General features: G+C 42.2%; 1 protein-coding gene across 3 annotated transcripts in view; it reads left to right on the plus strand.

The window, feature by feature from the left end:
• Nucleotides 1-14,022, plus strand: part of XPO6 (exportin 6) — a 107,231-nt gene that overhangs the window by 29,010 nt on the left and 64,199 nt on the right. For 2 of the 3 annotated variants that reach the window (XM_068967327.1, XM_068967328.1), the window contains exons 2-4: nucleotides 8,204-8,294; nucleotides 11,283-11,395; nucleotides 12,374-12,571. In XM_068967327.1, the coding sequence (XP_068823428.1) occupies nucleotides 8,204-8,294; nucleotides 11,283-11,395; nucleotides 12,374-12,571 (402 nt within the window). The remainder of the gene's footprint in view (nucleotides 1-8,203; nucleotides 8,295-11,282; nucleotides 11,396-12,373; nucleotides 12,572-14,022) is intronic. The other variant, XM_068967329.1, reaches the window with a different exon arrangement.

The following is a 14,022-nucleotide window of genomic DNA, read 5'->3' on the forward strand; positions in this document are numbered from 1 at the left end:
CCCAGAACAAGGTGTGGCGCTCCCTGTATTTCCATCAGTAGAAAACGTGTTCCGCGCCCCGTGCCCCCCGTCCCCAACCACTCCTGCCCTGCAATTTTTGTGTATAACTTAATTACTCCTATGTATCTGTTGTCTCAGCATTCAACAACCCAAGTGTTGGACTTTGAAGATTCAACTGGTTTCACCAGTTTGCTTTTAGAGAAATAAAATGAGTTTTCTAGTTCATCATGGTTTGTTTAGTGTGTGTCTCAGTCTGCAGACACTGTCCTTTAAAAAGCAAAGAGCAGTGATGGGCAGGGTGAGAAGTCTTGTTCTGCGCACCCTTCTCCTGCCTGGGTCTTCCCTGATGTGCTTCCTGGCGTTTTGAACTGCCTGTAGGAAGGGATGGACGGATGGATGTCACATTGATTTCCATTGTGTGTTATTTTAAGCTTAGTATTTCATCTCATATTTATATGCAGGCCTAAAGTCCAAGGAGATTTTCCTTCATCAGTTTTCTTTGCAGTGGTGAAGGGTGCAGGGAAGAATGTGAATTTTCTTTTGAGAGTTTAGACATCCGTGGTAATCCTCTTAGCTTCCAGAGTTTACATGAGGTTGAATTTCTTTGCTAATGAAATCTCTTATTAACACACCAGGTGTCTTTTGCATACTTTTTATTTTTAACCTTGGTCAGCAGTTAGTATAGAATCATTTTTCTCCGGAACCTTCTTTAGATAGAAGCAACTGGAGTAGTAAAATGTTCTGGATCTGCTGTAGGAGTCTTTGAGCTCAGATTCTGCTATATGCTTGCCCTCATATTTAGGTTTACTATCAAGGAAGCATCAACCTGAGTACAGAAGGCTCATGTGATTCATCTCATTGAAGAATAGACAAAATGTAGCTCTTGGCAAAGGTGATGAAAAGCTCGATTAACAACCTTCTTTTAAAGAGTCTTTTTTTTTCCAGTACCAATTTTAAAAAGGTTTTGCTTTACAGAGGGGTGTTCTAGAGGCAATTAGGTAAAACATTGCAGATTAATCAGGATTTGAGAAAACTGTCGTCTAGGTGTCCTGTCTTAGGAGACAAAGCACAATATTATCCATTGTCAATCTCAGTGTTTTTACGATAAATTGTTAGCAGTCTCCTGGTTTTCAGAACCTAATCATTGAGTGTTTGTGAGCAAAAGTCATTATGATCAGAGCTCTTCAAAGGGGGAAATTAAAGCACAGTCATATGTATCTTGCATTTGGAGGAATTACCATTACTCCTGAGAAACGATATCAACAGTCTACTTGTTCCTTTTACTCTCCTGAATTTGGTCTGTAAAATAATTGAGTGCCAGTCAACACTGGCTTCCCTGTGGCTCAGATGGTGAAGAATCTGCCTGCAATGCGGGAAACCCAGATTCTGTCCCTGGGTTGAGAAGATCCCCTGGAGAAGGGAATGGCAAGCCACTCCAGTACTCTTGCCTGGTGAATCCCACGGACAGAGGAGCCTGGTGGGCTACAGTCCGTGGGGTTGCCAAGAGTCGGACACGACTCAGCGACTGACACTCCTCCTACTACCATACTGGCTGTTACAGGAAATAGGAACGCATTAGGCAGAATCTCTTTCCACACAGTTTCATGTTCTCATTAGAGAAAGAGGCCTGGTATCTATGAATTATTAACAGGTACACGTGTGACGTCACATCCTTACTGTATTCCTGGCATTATGTTTACTACATGCTTTACACAGATTGTTTTCTTTAATCCTTAGAACAGTCTTATGAGTTAGGTTTTCTTGTTATTCCCAGTTGTGCGTAAGAGGAGAGTGACAGGTTAAATAACTAGGCCGAGGTTGAGATGTGTTCTGATTTGAACCCAAGGAACCCGACACCAGAGCTTGTGCTCTTTAATGGTGCCATTCTGAAGTGAGCAGAGAACATTGCCATGGGCAAAATTCTGTGGTACCGCTTACGAGGAAATACAGAAGATGAAAACAAGGGAGGGTTCTGTACTGAAAACTTCATAAGAAATTTCATGAAGGTGAAACTCTGAATTGCCGTGCATACGTGCTAAGTTGCTTCAGTTTTGTCTGACTCTGTGTGACCCTATGGACTGTAGCCTGTCACGCTCGTCTGTCCATGGGATTCTCCAGGCAAGAATACTAGAGAGGGTTGCCATGCTCCTCTTCAGGGGATCTTCCTGACCCAGAGATCCTACTCGAGTCTTTTACATCTCCTGCACTGGCAGACCAAGGAGCAAATGCAGGATGGGAATAGCTATTTGTTCTGGAGACCATGAGTATTCAGACCGGAGTGATGGCTTCCTGTCTTGAGTAACAGTGAATCAGGCATAGGCATGCTTTCCTGCTAGTAAACGTTGTCTGCATTCTTCAAATCCCAAAGTATTTTGTCATCTCTGTGAAGCTTTCCCTGTGTCTCTCAGAGTTCTGTTTGGGCTCCTAAAGCTATTTATCCGTATGTCACTACTGTAGGATATAAACCGTCATATTCTACTTTTCCGCCCCCCCAACCCGGGCTCCCCAGGCCATCTCCAGTTCTTGGAAGTCAAGGACCGTCTTTTGTATCTCAAGGACCTAATGCAATATTCATTACTTAGTGAATATTGAGATTGTTTCTTGAAGAGTTAACTGAACATCTCAGTTGGTCCAGATATAAAGTCTCTTGAAAGCTAGATTTAGGTTAACTGGGGCAGAAAATGGCTATTTAGAAGCATTTATCTGGTAGTGAAGTAGAGATGGAATTGGAATTGGGAAAGCTGACATCAGGATGATTAGGTAAAAAGTTCCAATAATCTAGGCAGGAGGGGGTTAGGGCCTGGTAGAAGTGGTAGTGGGGAAGAGTCAGAAGATTTAAATTATGTGGACCTTCCCCTTCTCTCAGTTTTTTTTTTTTTGGTAAGTTTTTAGGTAATTGTGAGTCTTGGTTGACTTAATAAATAAATCAGTCATATAGTATAGTGTCTGAGCTGCTAGACCATGAGCAGTGCCATAAAAAAGCAGATAAAGTTAAGGCAGGAACAGTTGAAAGCTCCACTTGGCAGATTTTAACTCCTTCTGGAACAGAAAAGATTTTTTAGATATGTACATAGGTCTCCACAAGCGTATTATGAGCCACATTTAATTCACCATCCTGTCTAAATTTGCTGTTGAGGGAAGTCTAAGGGAAATACAGACTTCGGGATTGCAACTTTCTGTTGTCATCCTTGCAGCTTTGAGGAGAAATAGGTGATGATTCCTAGGAATTTAGGAGTCTCATGCTCAGACTTCACCTCTGGGTCCCCAGACTGCTCTTAATAATTGTGCTATTAGAGGAAAAAAACACAGTTTCTAAAATCAGAGTCTGTAGACACCAACCAACCTGAATGTTGAAAATAAGTATTCCTTTAAAGTTTCAAAACTTGTGTGTATGTACTTACAAAGGGCATAAAGCAGTCATCCTTGTGTAACTTTCAGATCAAGAAAATAGAATATTACCAGCATCCCAGAATCCCTCTTCCCCAAAGGCTAATAATAATCACTTCTGATTATAGGGCTTCCCAGGTGGCTCAGTGGTAAAGAACCTGCCTGCTAATGCAGGAGACCCAAGAGACATGGGTTCAATCCCTGGGTCGGGAAGATCCCTTGGAGTAGGAAATGGCAACCCACTCCAGTATTCTTGCCTGGAAAATTCCATGGACAGAGAAGCCTGGCAGGCTACAGTTGATAGAGTTGATGGGGTTGGAAAGAGTCGGACGCAGCTGAGCACGCATGCATTCTGTAACATCATGGATTTGTTTTGCTCATTTTTAAAAGTTAGCATAAAACAGATAAGGTTGGATGTGTCTTGGCTTCTTTCATTCAGCTTTGTTTGTGAAACACACCCATGTTGTTGTATGAAGCAATATTCATTCGTTTCTACTGTTACAACATCTTCCTGATGAATGAACCACAACTTATCCATCCCACTGGTGGTGGACATTGGGTTCTTTGGACTCTTTGGATATTATGAATAGTGGTATTGTGAACATTCGTGTACATTTCGTGGGGTACAAATTTCTGTTGGCTATATTGTCAAGGAGTAGAATTACAGGGTCATAAAGTATGCATGTGTTCATTTTCCAAAATGATTATACCGGTTTATAGTCCCACCAGCAGCATCTTCAGCAATTCCTGTTACTGTCTTTTAAACTTTAGCTGTTCTGATAGATTTGTGGCATTATATTGTTTTTAATTTACATTTCTATGATGATTAATGAGGTTGAGTACTTGTTCTATGTATCAGCTTTTGGAGTATCCTCTTTTATAACTATTAGCCTGTTGAAAAAAATTGAGTCATTTATCTTTTCCTTATTGATTTGTAGAGGTTATTTTACGCTGAGTTCTCTGTTACCCATATTGATGATATCTTTTTCCAGTTTGCGGCTTTCTTTTACACTCTCTTCATGGTGCCATTTGATGACCATTTCCATTTATCAGTCTTTTTCTTTATGTTTAGTGTTTTCAACAATTTTTTCCCTACCCCGGGGTCATGAGGATGATCTATATTTTCTAGAAGCTTTATTGTTTTACCTTTTATATTTTATATCTGCCATGTAACTGAAATTTTATTGTATATGGAATGTGCCTTGCTTGGTTTTTAGCTGACCTCGTTTTTTTGTTCTGTGAGATCTGGGTCTTAAATTGTGTCCAGGATGGGAAGCAGTCAGGTGTGTCTGAATTCTAAATGTTTTTCATCAGTTAATCAGTGCAGTGCTTGAATAGCCTTTGGGAATTGAAACCTCTCTTCCTACCACATCAGGGCACTTGGTTTTGTTTTATTTCTTTGTCCTTTTATTACTTGAAAGTGTAGTCTCCTGTGCTTACTTATCACTAATTTCTTAACCCATTGCTGTCTGAATTCTGGCTTCACCACCTGCTTAAAACAACTGGCAAGGAGTCCACTGGCCATCTTGCCAATTAGGGATAGTTCTCCAATATCCCTTCAACCATTTGCAGGTCTTGAATGTTATCCTTTATATCTCTGTTCTGACTGTGTGACCTTAGTAAAGTCTCAGCCTCCTTTCCTTCCCCTCAAAATAGTTGCGTTTTGAAATCCAGTTAGAAAAGCCCCACTAAATTAAATATGTTTGGGACAAAGCCCTTAGGGTGTGAATCTCCAGTTTCAAAGGAGGCCTGAGTACTTCTATTGTTTTGCTTTGGTCTGCTTTCATTTGGTATCTGGGACTAAATAAAAACGATAGCAGCCATACTGTGAATTAGATAGCTCCTAGGAGTTTACCCAGCAGCTTAACGTGAAGTGTTTCATTTGATCCTCTTAACACCCTGTGGGGTAGGTATTCCTTTTGCAGTTAGAGAAGTGATTGAAAATGCAAACAGCACGTTATTTGTTCTTGTTGAGAAATTCCTGGTGACGGCACTGGGTTATTAGGTTTTGGAGGTTTCCTTTTTCATATAGCGACCATCATTTGGTAAGAAGCACATCCTATGGTTTTGGTGGGTGTTCATCTTTCCCCTTTCTGTGGGAATGTTAGCTTCTTGGGTTGGACCTGTGAGGTTGGGTGTGATGGGACTGGAGTGGAGATAGAGATGGATTTTCTGTGGAGGCAGAAACTTGCTGCAGCAGCCTTTGATATATGACCAGTGATTGGCAAGTTCATGAACTGCCTCAAGAACCCATCTGAAATAAACCTTGACAGCCTGAATGTGATGAGTTCAAGTTTTTTCTAGTCTACGCTGGTGTCGTTCACTGGAAGAATAAGTTGTGGAGGGACTCCCTGGTGGTCCAGTGGTTAAGACTCCATGCTTCCACTGCAGGGGGCCCAGGTTTTATCCCTGGTAAAGACCCCATAAGCTGCATGCTTCCGCCAAAAAGTAAAGAATCACTTGTGGAGCAGGTGTGACTTGAAGATGTGTCTTTAGTGTTCAGGAATTTATTTTGGCTCCAGAAAACTATTGATTTATTTCAGCTAAATAGCTGGCTTTAGTTCAAGAAATATGTCTTGATTTATGGTTATTATTATTATTATTATTATTTTTTGCCAAAAAGTTACTTTAACATAGCAGATTTTCCTTTGGTTCCTTCAAATCTTCTCACAAACTTTTAAAAACCGAAAATCATATTTTCAGATGAAATGGTGCACCAAGTTGATCTATGAGGCAGACCAAAGCATTCTTTTATTTATATAAATTCATTTTGAAATTTGAATTTATAACACTTAGAAAATCTGTCAGTAAGAACAGTGAGACCGTTTTGATCAACACAAACACACACAAAAGGATTGCAGTCTTATTTTTGTCCCACATTCTGGTTATTTCTGCATTAAAAAATTGTGTGGTTTAGAATTAAGCAGCTTGCAATCCAATAATTTTTCTTGGTTGAACTGATGTCTTGGTTTGAAAAAGGAATAGAGGGCTAATGCTTATCGTGAAATTCAGACAAGAAAGTGCTTCAGATTCACAAGTGCTAAAACTGTTGAGCAGTAATTCATCACCCCACATGTCAGAGTTCAGCTGTCATTGCAGGGCTGTCACCGTGACCGCAGCATGGGAGGGACAGCTGTGCCTGGCACTGCTTGAGTGTGACCCCCGTGTGCGGAGGCGTGTTTACATGTGCTGGTTGGTGTAGATGGGCTGGTGCAAGCCTGATTCAGCCTGTATAATTAGTACCAGTCCTAAAAAGTGCTGGTTCACCCACAGAAGTGGCCCAAGTTCCTCAGTCTCCTGAAAAGCCAGTTACCAAGTAGAGGCCCCTGCTAATACTACAGTTTGATACATGACACATTTGAATGTGGACTTGTTTTAAATGCAGTTTTTTAGACAAATGTCTATTTGTTTATTCAGCTGTGATGGGTCTTACTTGCGGCAGGCGGGATCTTCCATCATGGCGCAGACTCTCTAGTTGTGATACAAGGGCTCCAGAGCCCACGGGCTCAGTAGTCGGCGACCCAAGGGCCGGCAGCAGAATCTTAGTTCCCTGACTAGGGATCAAACCTGTGTCCCCTGCATTGCAAGGTATATTCTTGACCACTGGGCCACCAGGGAAGTTCCCTTAAAATGCAGTTTTAATGGTCAGCTCTCACTCGGGGGGTAGTGGAGAGGATATGGGGAAGGTGGGTGGAAAGGAGGAAATTAATAGACGATTAAGAAATCAGAACTGCTGTTGTCTCCTGATCATCTCATGGTAGATTAACGCCAGTGAAGATTCACAAAGGGCCTGCTAGCGCTCACCTTGTCATAGACTGGTTGGCTGTGTGAGGAGTGTTGACTCAAGTTCATTGCTGTGCTTGATGTTCCTGCCTTCAGTAAGAGAAGAGGAAGTGGGTTTGGGGCTCCGCATGGAAAAGGGAGAGGAGGAGCCCTGGGGCCCCTCTCTTCTCGTTCTCCGCTGGCGTGGTTCAGCTGAGAGTAGGGCTCTCTGCGGGTCTGTGGCTGGGAGGTGCTCTTATTTTGAGTCCTTGCTCTGCTTGGCTCTTAGCTACACCTTAATCTCTGTTGGCTGCTCATGTGAGATTGAGAGTTGAGGGATCATGTTTGGCTCCTGGAGTCCCTTTGAAAACCCCCAGAAATCCATGCGGCAGTTTGACTGCAGTTGTTCTGAGTCAGAATATGGCCAGTAGTCTGCTGGCTCATATTACGGTAAAGAATCCACCTGCAATGCAGGAGACCCGGGTTTGAGCCCTGGGTCAGGAACAGCCCCTGGAGAAGGGAATGGCTACCTACTCCAGTATTCTTGCCTGGAGAATTTCATGGACAGAGAAACCTGGTGGGCTACAGTCCATGGAGTCTCAAAGAGTTGGACACAACTGAGCGACTATTATTAACACACGCTATTCAGACAAGGGGCAAATATATTGTTGACGGATAGTCTATAAAGCACCCTAACCTTTCTGAATCTCTTCACTCTACCTGTTCAGTCTAAAATAAGTCAGGGACTGTTAATTTGCTTTTAATATGTTTCCAGAATTAAATTTTAAATTATCGCTCCCATTTTCCTTAGCATAAATAATTGAAAATTAATTGCACGGTAACATGAATATATACAGTATTCTAAAGCTTTGGGCACTGAGCCAAGTGGGAAATTCCCTGCAATTTTTCTGGCTTATATCATGCATCTGAAGAATGTTGACAAGATGTTTTGAGGAAGTAAATTACTATGACTGTTGAATGTGACCTGGACAGAACTGAGGAGCATAGAACTGAAAATACAGTTGCTGATTTTTTTTTCAAATTCCTTTGTTAGGCATCTGAAGAAGCCTCTCTCAGGGCATTGGAAAGTCTGATGACAGAGTTTTTCCATGACTGTACAACCAATGAAAGGAAACGTGAGATAGGTAAGTGAAGTGTTGAATTCTAAAGAGTCATTTATAACGAACAGACCCCAGAGGGGAGGAAGGAGTTGGTACTCTGGACTGGTCAAGCCTAAATGTTTCCCCTTGAGTTCTGGCTTTTTTTTTGCTCCAGTGCTGCTGGTCAGTGACTGGTGGGGTCTACAGACCTAGCTGCAATGGATGTCGTCAGCAGAGCCCACTTTAATCCAGAGTGATGATGTGGAAACCCCTCCTCCTGCTTTGCTCTTAATTTCAACAGTGTTGAACTTTTACAAGAAGTCTGTGACTTAATTAAAAAAAAAAAATCTCATAAAAAACATTAAAACAATCATACTTTCGGTGTGTAGAAGTCTAGCTGAAATCTTATCTAGTGCCCAGAGATCCTTTAACCGGTGTTACCTCCAGTTCTTGCTTTTTCCTTATCGCCATTGTTATTCCTCTCCTTCGGAAACTTTTGTTGAACGGAAGCTTCAAACAACAGAGAGATGTAGGTATAATAACTTCAGGTATTCTGGGAATCTCAGCACCTTCTAGAACCTCTTTCTGAATTTTATGTTCATCTACATGCACGATATTCATTAAAGCACGCTGTACATTAGAAGGGTATTCAAGTGCGAGATCTCTGCTTCAGAGACATGCTGTACTTTGGTCCTAGAGTAGTCTTTCTCTCTGTGTCTCCAAGTCTTCACTTAACCCCTGAACTTGAAGTTGAAAACTGTTCTTCCTGATCCAAACTGGCAGGCCTGCCCCTGCATGTCTGGCTGCTCTGCACTGACCTTCATTGCTTTCACTTCCTTGGAGGCCTTTTTCTGTGTCTGCAGGACTCTGTAGAGCCATTTCTCTGGCTCATGTGGCTTCTCTAAGTTATGTTAGCCAGCTAAGTGGTATGGCTGATCTCTCCCTTTGGTCCAAAGCTTGATTAGGGTTTGGATTTTCAGGTGGCCAGTCAGTAAAGCTTTGGCTGCAGCATCCTTTGAGCATCACATCAGATCCTGGGGGATGTACCTTCTTATCGCTTTTCATTTTAAACGTGATGGTCTCTTTTGGACCTCCCCTGTATATGCCTTTCTTTTCTACGGGAGTGTGCTATAGGGAACCAGAGCATTTATCAGTGGGGGATACTGACAGAAGCTGGGCCCACTTGGATGATCAGGCATCTGGCTCAGAAGACCCACTTTGCTTGCTCCCCTAGGTTCCCTTATTACTCAGTTGTGTTGATGCAACTCCTGCTCCCGGAGTGAGCCCCTTATTAGTTTTATGCTACCAAAGTACCTTAGAGTAAAAACATCGTTGGTGATTTTTACCAAAGGAGGTGAAGGATCTTTCCCTTAAATCAGTCTGTTAAATATTCCAACACAAATTTCTCTGTAGTCCTGTTTTTAGCTTATAATGGACATGCTTTTGTTTTTTTCTTAAATTTCAGTTTGCAGTGCAAGTGTTATTCATCTTCAGTGTTCATGCATTAAAAGTGGTATCATTTTAGCATGTTTGTATTCTAATCTGATTTTAAAGTAGTTTTAAATAGCCAGATGCTACAAATGTCTAATTTGAATGCTAGCTAAAGGGAATCCGGGGGCTCAGTACTAGGCGTGCCTTAGTTCAGTTCTCTTTGTACCTAGTCTCCGTAGATTTATTTGAGTGTGTGGGCTGGAACCACTTCTTGCTTCTTTTTTGATATCTTAGAATAAATTACAGCCTTTCCACACTAGGTGGGGGAGAGAGGGAGACCTTTTATTATAGGGGCCCCACCCATCCTCCACCAGAAATGTGTTATTAGTGCTCTAGAGACAGAGCTGATAGCAGGGAGCCTCTGGAGACAGATTGGTCATTTTTAAAAGTGGAGAAGGATGGAGCATCAAAGAGGAGCAGGGATTCGCTTGGGCTCAGACTCAGTGAGTTAGTGATAGAGTCTAGAACAGAGCCCAGAGCTCCTCATTTCCAGTCAGAGGTCATTGTCTCTGGTTGGGCTTTGCCTCTGGGGTACATGGAAGGTTTGCCCGATTATTGTAAGAAGGCACCGTGCGCTTGCTTCTCTGGGATTCGTAATGAGACTGCCCTGGTGCATTTAGCCTGAGTGGTGGGGCTCTGGCAGAGCAGTGACTGTAGGATCAGGATGGGCTGCTGTGCTCGCTGCTTTTCCGGGGGCTCTCGAGAATCTCTCAGGGTCATGGCCTTTGTATTTTTACCCACTTTGTGTTACAGTTTATGACCCATGCAGCATAAAATATGACTTATGGGCAGCATGTCTGGGAGCATGGTGATAGACTCTTAATGCTGCTGTCTGTCCAGCAGCCTCAGGAGGAAGAAAACCATTTCCAAGTGATTTGAGGTAGACAGGGTTCCTGGAAACTCCCACGGTTGCTACTCTTTATTTACCGACTTCTGACTCTTTGGGTGGTGTTTTAAAATAAAACCAACTCACATGAAAGGAGTTAACCATCTTGAATTCTCTTGCATTTTTTTCCAACTCTGTATTTATAAGATTAGTCTTAATTTTTTTTTCCTACTTTTCTAGCCGTCATTGTGTGTGTGTAATTGTATGTAAGAATAGTGTTGAGTGAGTGGCGTGGATATATCTACCTTATCTGTCTATCTATCTAGATATATGTGTGTATAGCCATACCCCAGAGGAAGTAAGTCACCAATCAGCCATCATAAGGTGAAAATGACATTCTTACAGCTATCTATCCACTCATTAGGTTAAGCACTTCAACAGTGACAGTTTCTCTGCCTAAGAAAGTGTCCATAGCTAGGTTATGTATTGGTATTTTAGACTCAGTGTTCATGGTCACCTTAGGTCAGAAAAATACTGTATGCTTTGTCCTTTCTATCTTGAAGAGTCAGCTGGATATTGTAGGTTTTTTTTTTTTTTTTTTTGGTGTCATTGCGTTGTGTGGAGAGAGGCATTTAAAAAAAAATAATAAGACAACCCAGCTTTGTATTAATTTCATGTATTTTCATAGCTTTTTTGTTGCTGTTTAACTTTTCCAGAGGAACTTCTTAATAACTTTGCTCAGCAAATAGGAGCCTGGAGATTCTGCCTGTATTTTCTCTCCAGCACTAGGAATGACTATGTAATGATGTACAGTTTAACGGTTTTTGAGGTAAGTTGTCGGATACTTTTATACTATTCTGGAGAGTACTTTGTAGTCACATTGCCTTGTCCTTGGCGCTGGACTTCACTCTTGATGTGTACGTGGTTGGGAAATAAGCACAGGGACTTCTTCCCATGTGCTGCCTTTGTCAGGATTCTCTCTCCTTGACACCAGAAGGTAAGATGGGGTAAGGTTGGGAGGGCTTCTGTGGTAACATATAATTTTGTCTTCCCTGTTATTATTTAAAAGAGATAATGAAAGAAAAGCAGTTTGGGAGGAGGGGTGTTGTTACCATTATACCATCCCAACCACAGAAACCTTCATTTATGTCAGCCCTCCTCCAGTCATTGTCTTCCAGTGCATACTTTTAAAAAATGGAGTTATAAGCTCACATTGCCCATGCCACGTGCATTTGGTCCCTCCCTCCCTACACTTACCTTTATGTAATATTCCTGTAAGTGGTTGTACCTTTACTCACCAAACTGTTCTCCTGCCCCTACATTAAAGTTGTTTCTGTCATTATTTTTTAATAGAGACAATAGTGCAATAGAAAATTTTTGTACCTGCCCTCTTTTGTTTCCGTTAGATTATGTTGCCAGTTTTCCCAGAAATGAAGTTGTTGTATCATAGAATTTGAATATTTCATTATTCTCATTGCCAGATTGCTCCAAACCTTTGTTTGAAAGCAGAGCTTCTTGTTTGGGAGGTGCTGCTGGTGCATGAAAGCCAGTTTGTTTAGTGTTAGATAGTTGTTGTTTAGTCACGAAGTTGTGTCCGACTCTTGCGACCCCGTGGAGTGTAGCCTGTCAGGCTCCTCTTTCCGTGGGATTTCCCAGGCAAGAATACTTGAGTAGGTTGCCATTTCTGTCTCCAGGGGATCTTCCCGACCCAGGGATTGAACTCGCGTCTCCTGCATTGACAGGTGGATTCTTTACCACTTAGCCACGAGTAGATTGTTAACTTAAAAGATGTGTGCTTGTTTTTCAGAACCTGATCAATAAAATGTGGCTTGGGGTCCCATCTCAGGATAAGATGGAAATCCGTAGCTGCCTGCCCAAACTCCTCTTGGCTCACCACAAAACCTTACCTTACTTCGTCCGGAACAAGCTCTGCAAAGTGATTGTTGACATTGGCCGTCAAGATTGGCCCATGTTTTACCATGACTTTTTTACTAACATTTTACAGGTAAGGAGATACTTAGGGAAACTTGATCTTGCAAATAATTTGTTTGTAGGAGTGATTCTTTTCTGTTTGGAAGAGGCATTTTAAGACTTCTTTAGACCTGCAGTGGTGAGGGCTCTGTGGGGTTGATTAGCTCATTCACTTAAGCTTTGTTCTCCAGATGGGTTGTACGTTGGTGCAGTTGAGAAGGTGGGGGATGGGGAACCCCAATTGCTGTGGTAACCTCTTGTGAAATTTTGTCCAGCAAATATTGGAAGCCCTGTTGGGTGCCGCTCTAGGTGTTGGGTGCCAGGATGAAGTTATAGTTAAGTGGGAAGATTGCTGTGCAAGTAATAATTACCCTACAGTATGTAACGACTGCAGTGGAGTATGCAGATTGTGGTGGTGACACGGCATTTAGACTCACGGAGGTGAGTGTTGCATTTCCAGTGTTGCTGGTAATGCGAGGTGGTAAAGTGGTAGAATGAGAGGCTGGGCTGATGGGCAGGGCCAGGGAAGGAAGGGCCTTGCTCTCGCAGGGGGCATCGGTGTTTGATTCACAGTCCTTTCTTGAGGACTGAGGAGAAGTTTGGAAAAGGAAGACAGCGTGGTCACAGTTTTATACTGGAATGACAGTTCTAGCAACAGTGTGAACTCTGAGTGGCAGAAGGCCGAGGTAGTAATGGAGGCTAGGAAGGCTGCTGCTGGAGACATTGAGTGAGCTGAGGGGCCTGAGCCGAGCTGGGGCCTGCCTGGTGAACCTTGATGGGGAACAGAGGAGGCGGAATCGCGAGGCTTTGGGCAGGGACTGCGTTGTGGGGATGGGGGGAGGAGGAAGCTAGACTGCTTTCCAGGTTTCTGGCTCAGATGGTAGATTTTCCAGGCCAGGGATGGAGGAAGAAGAAATGGGTTTGGATAGAAGATGGTGTGTTCAGTTTCATAGAGAATACATTTAAGATTTGTGTGTTGCTTCTGCGTCCATCAAGTGAGACATTAGGAAACGTGGATCTGGGTTCAGGATTTGGAAATCATCAGGGAATAGGTGGGACCTAAAAACCAAGGGGGAGATGCTTTCATTCTTTGACTCCTGTGATAAAGTTGGAAGTGTTTTTATATTATTGAGGCAGTCTTGGGTGTGCAAGAAATGGGTATCATGTACAGATTATAGCAATAACAATCTTTGAAAATTGATTATAGTCTCAGTGACTGCAGGTTCAGAATTTTCCTAAACAGTACCATTTTCTAATGTTTGGCTGCTTCTCCCTACAAACCATTTGAATGATACAGCAATTAAAACAACAGCAGCATCCATCTTGCTTTCCTCAGATTGCCTCTCAAAGTGGCACAGCAGTTCTTCATTCAGTACTATTTCGTTTTATATGGTGATTCATGTATCTAGAGATTTATTGCATTGATATTGTAAAGAAAATTCATGCATCTATTAAAATTTTTTTTCTGAGATTAGCATTTGTTTT

This window comes from Capricornis sumatraensis, chromosome 3 (assembly GCF_032405125.1).
Source record: "Capricornis sumatraensis isolate serow.1 chromosome 3, serow.2, whole genome shotgun sequence".
In the NCBI taxonomy this organism is placed as follows: domain Eukaryota; kingdom Metazoa; phylum Chordata; class Mammalia; order Artiodactyla; family Bovidae; genus Capricornis; species Capricornis sumatraensis.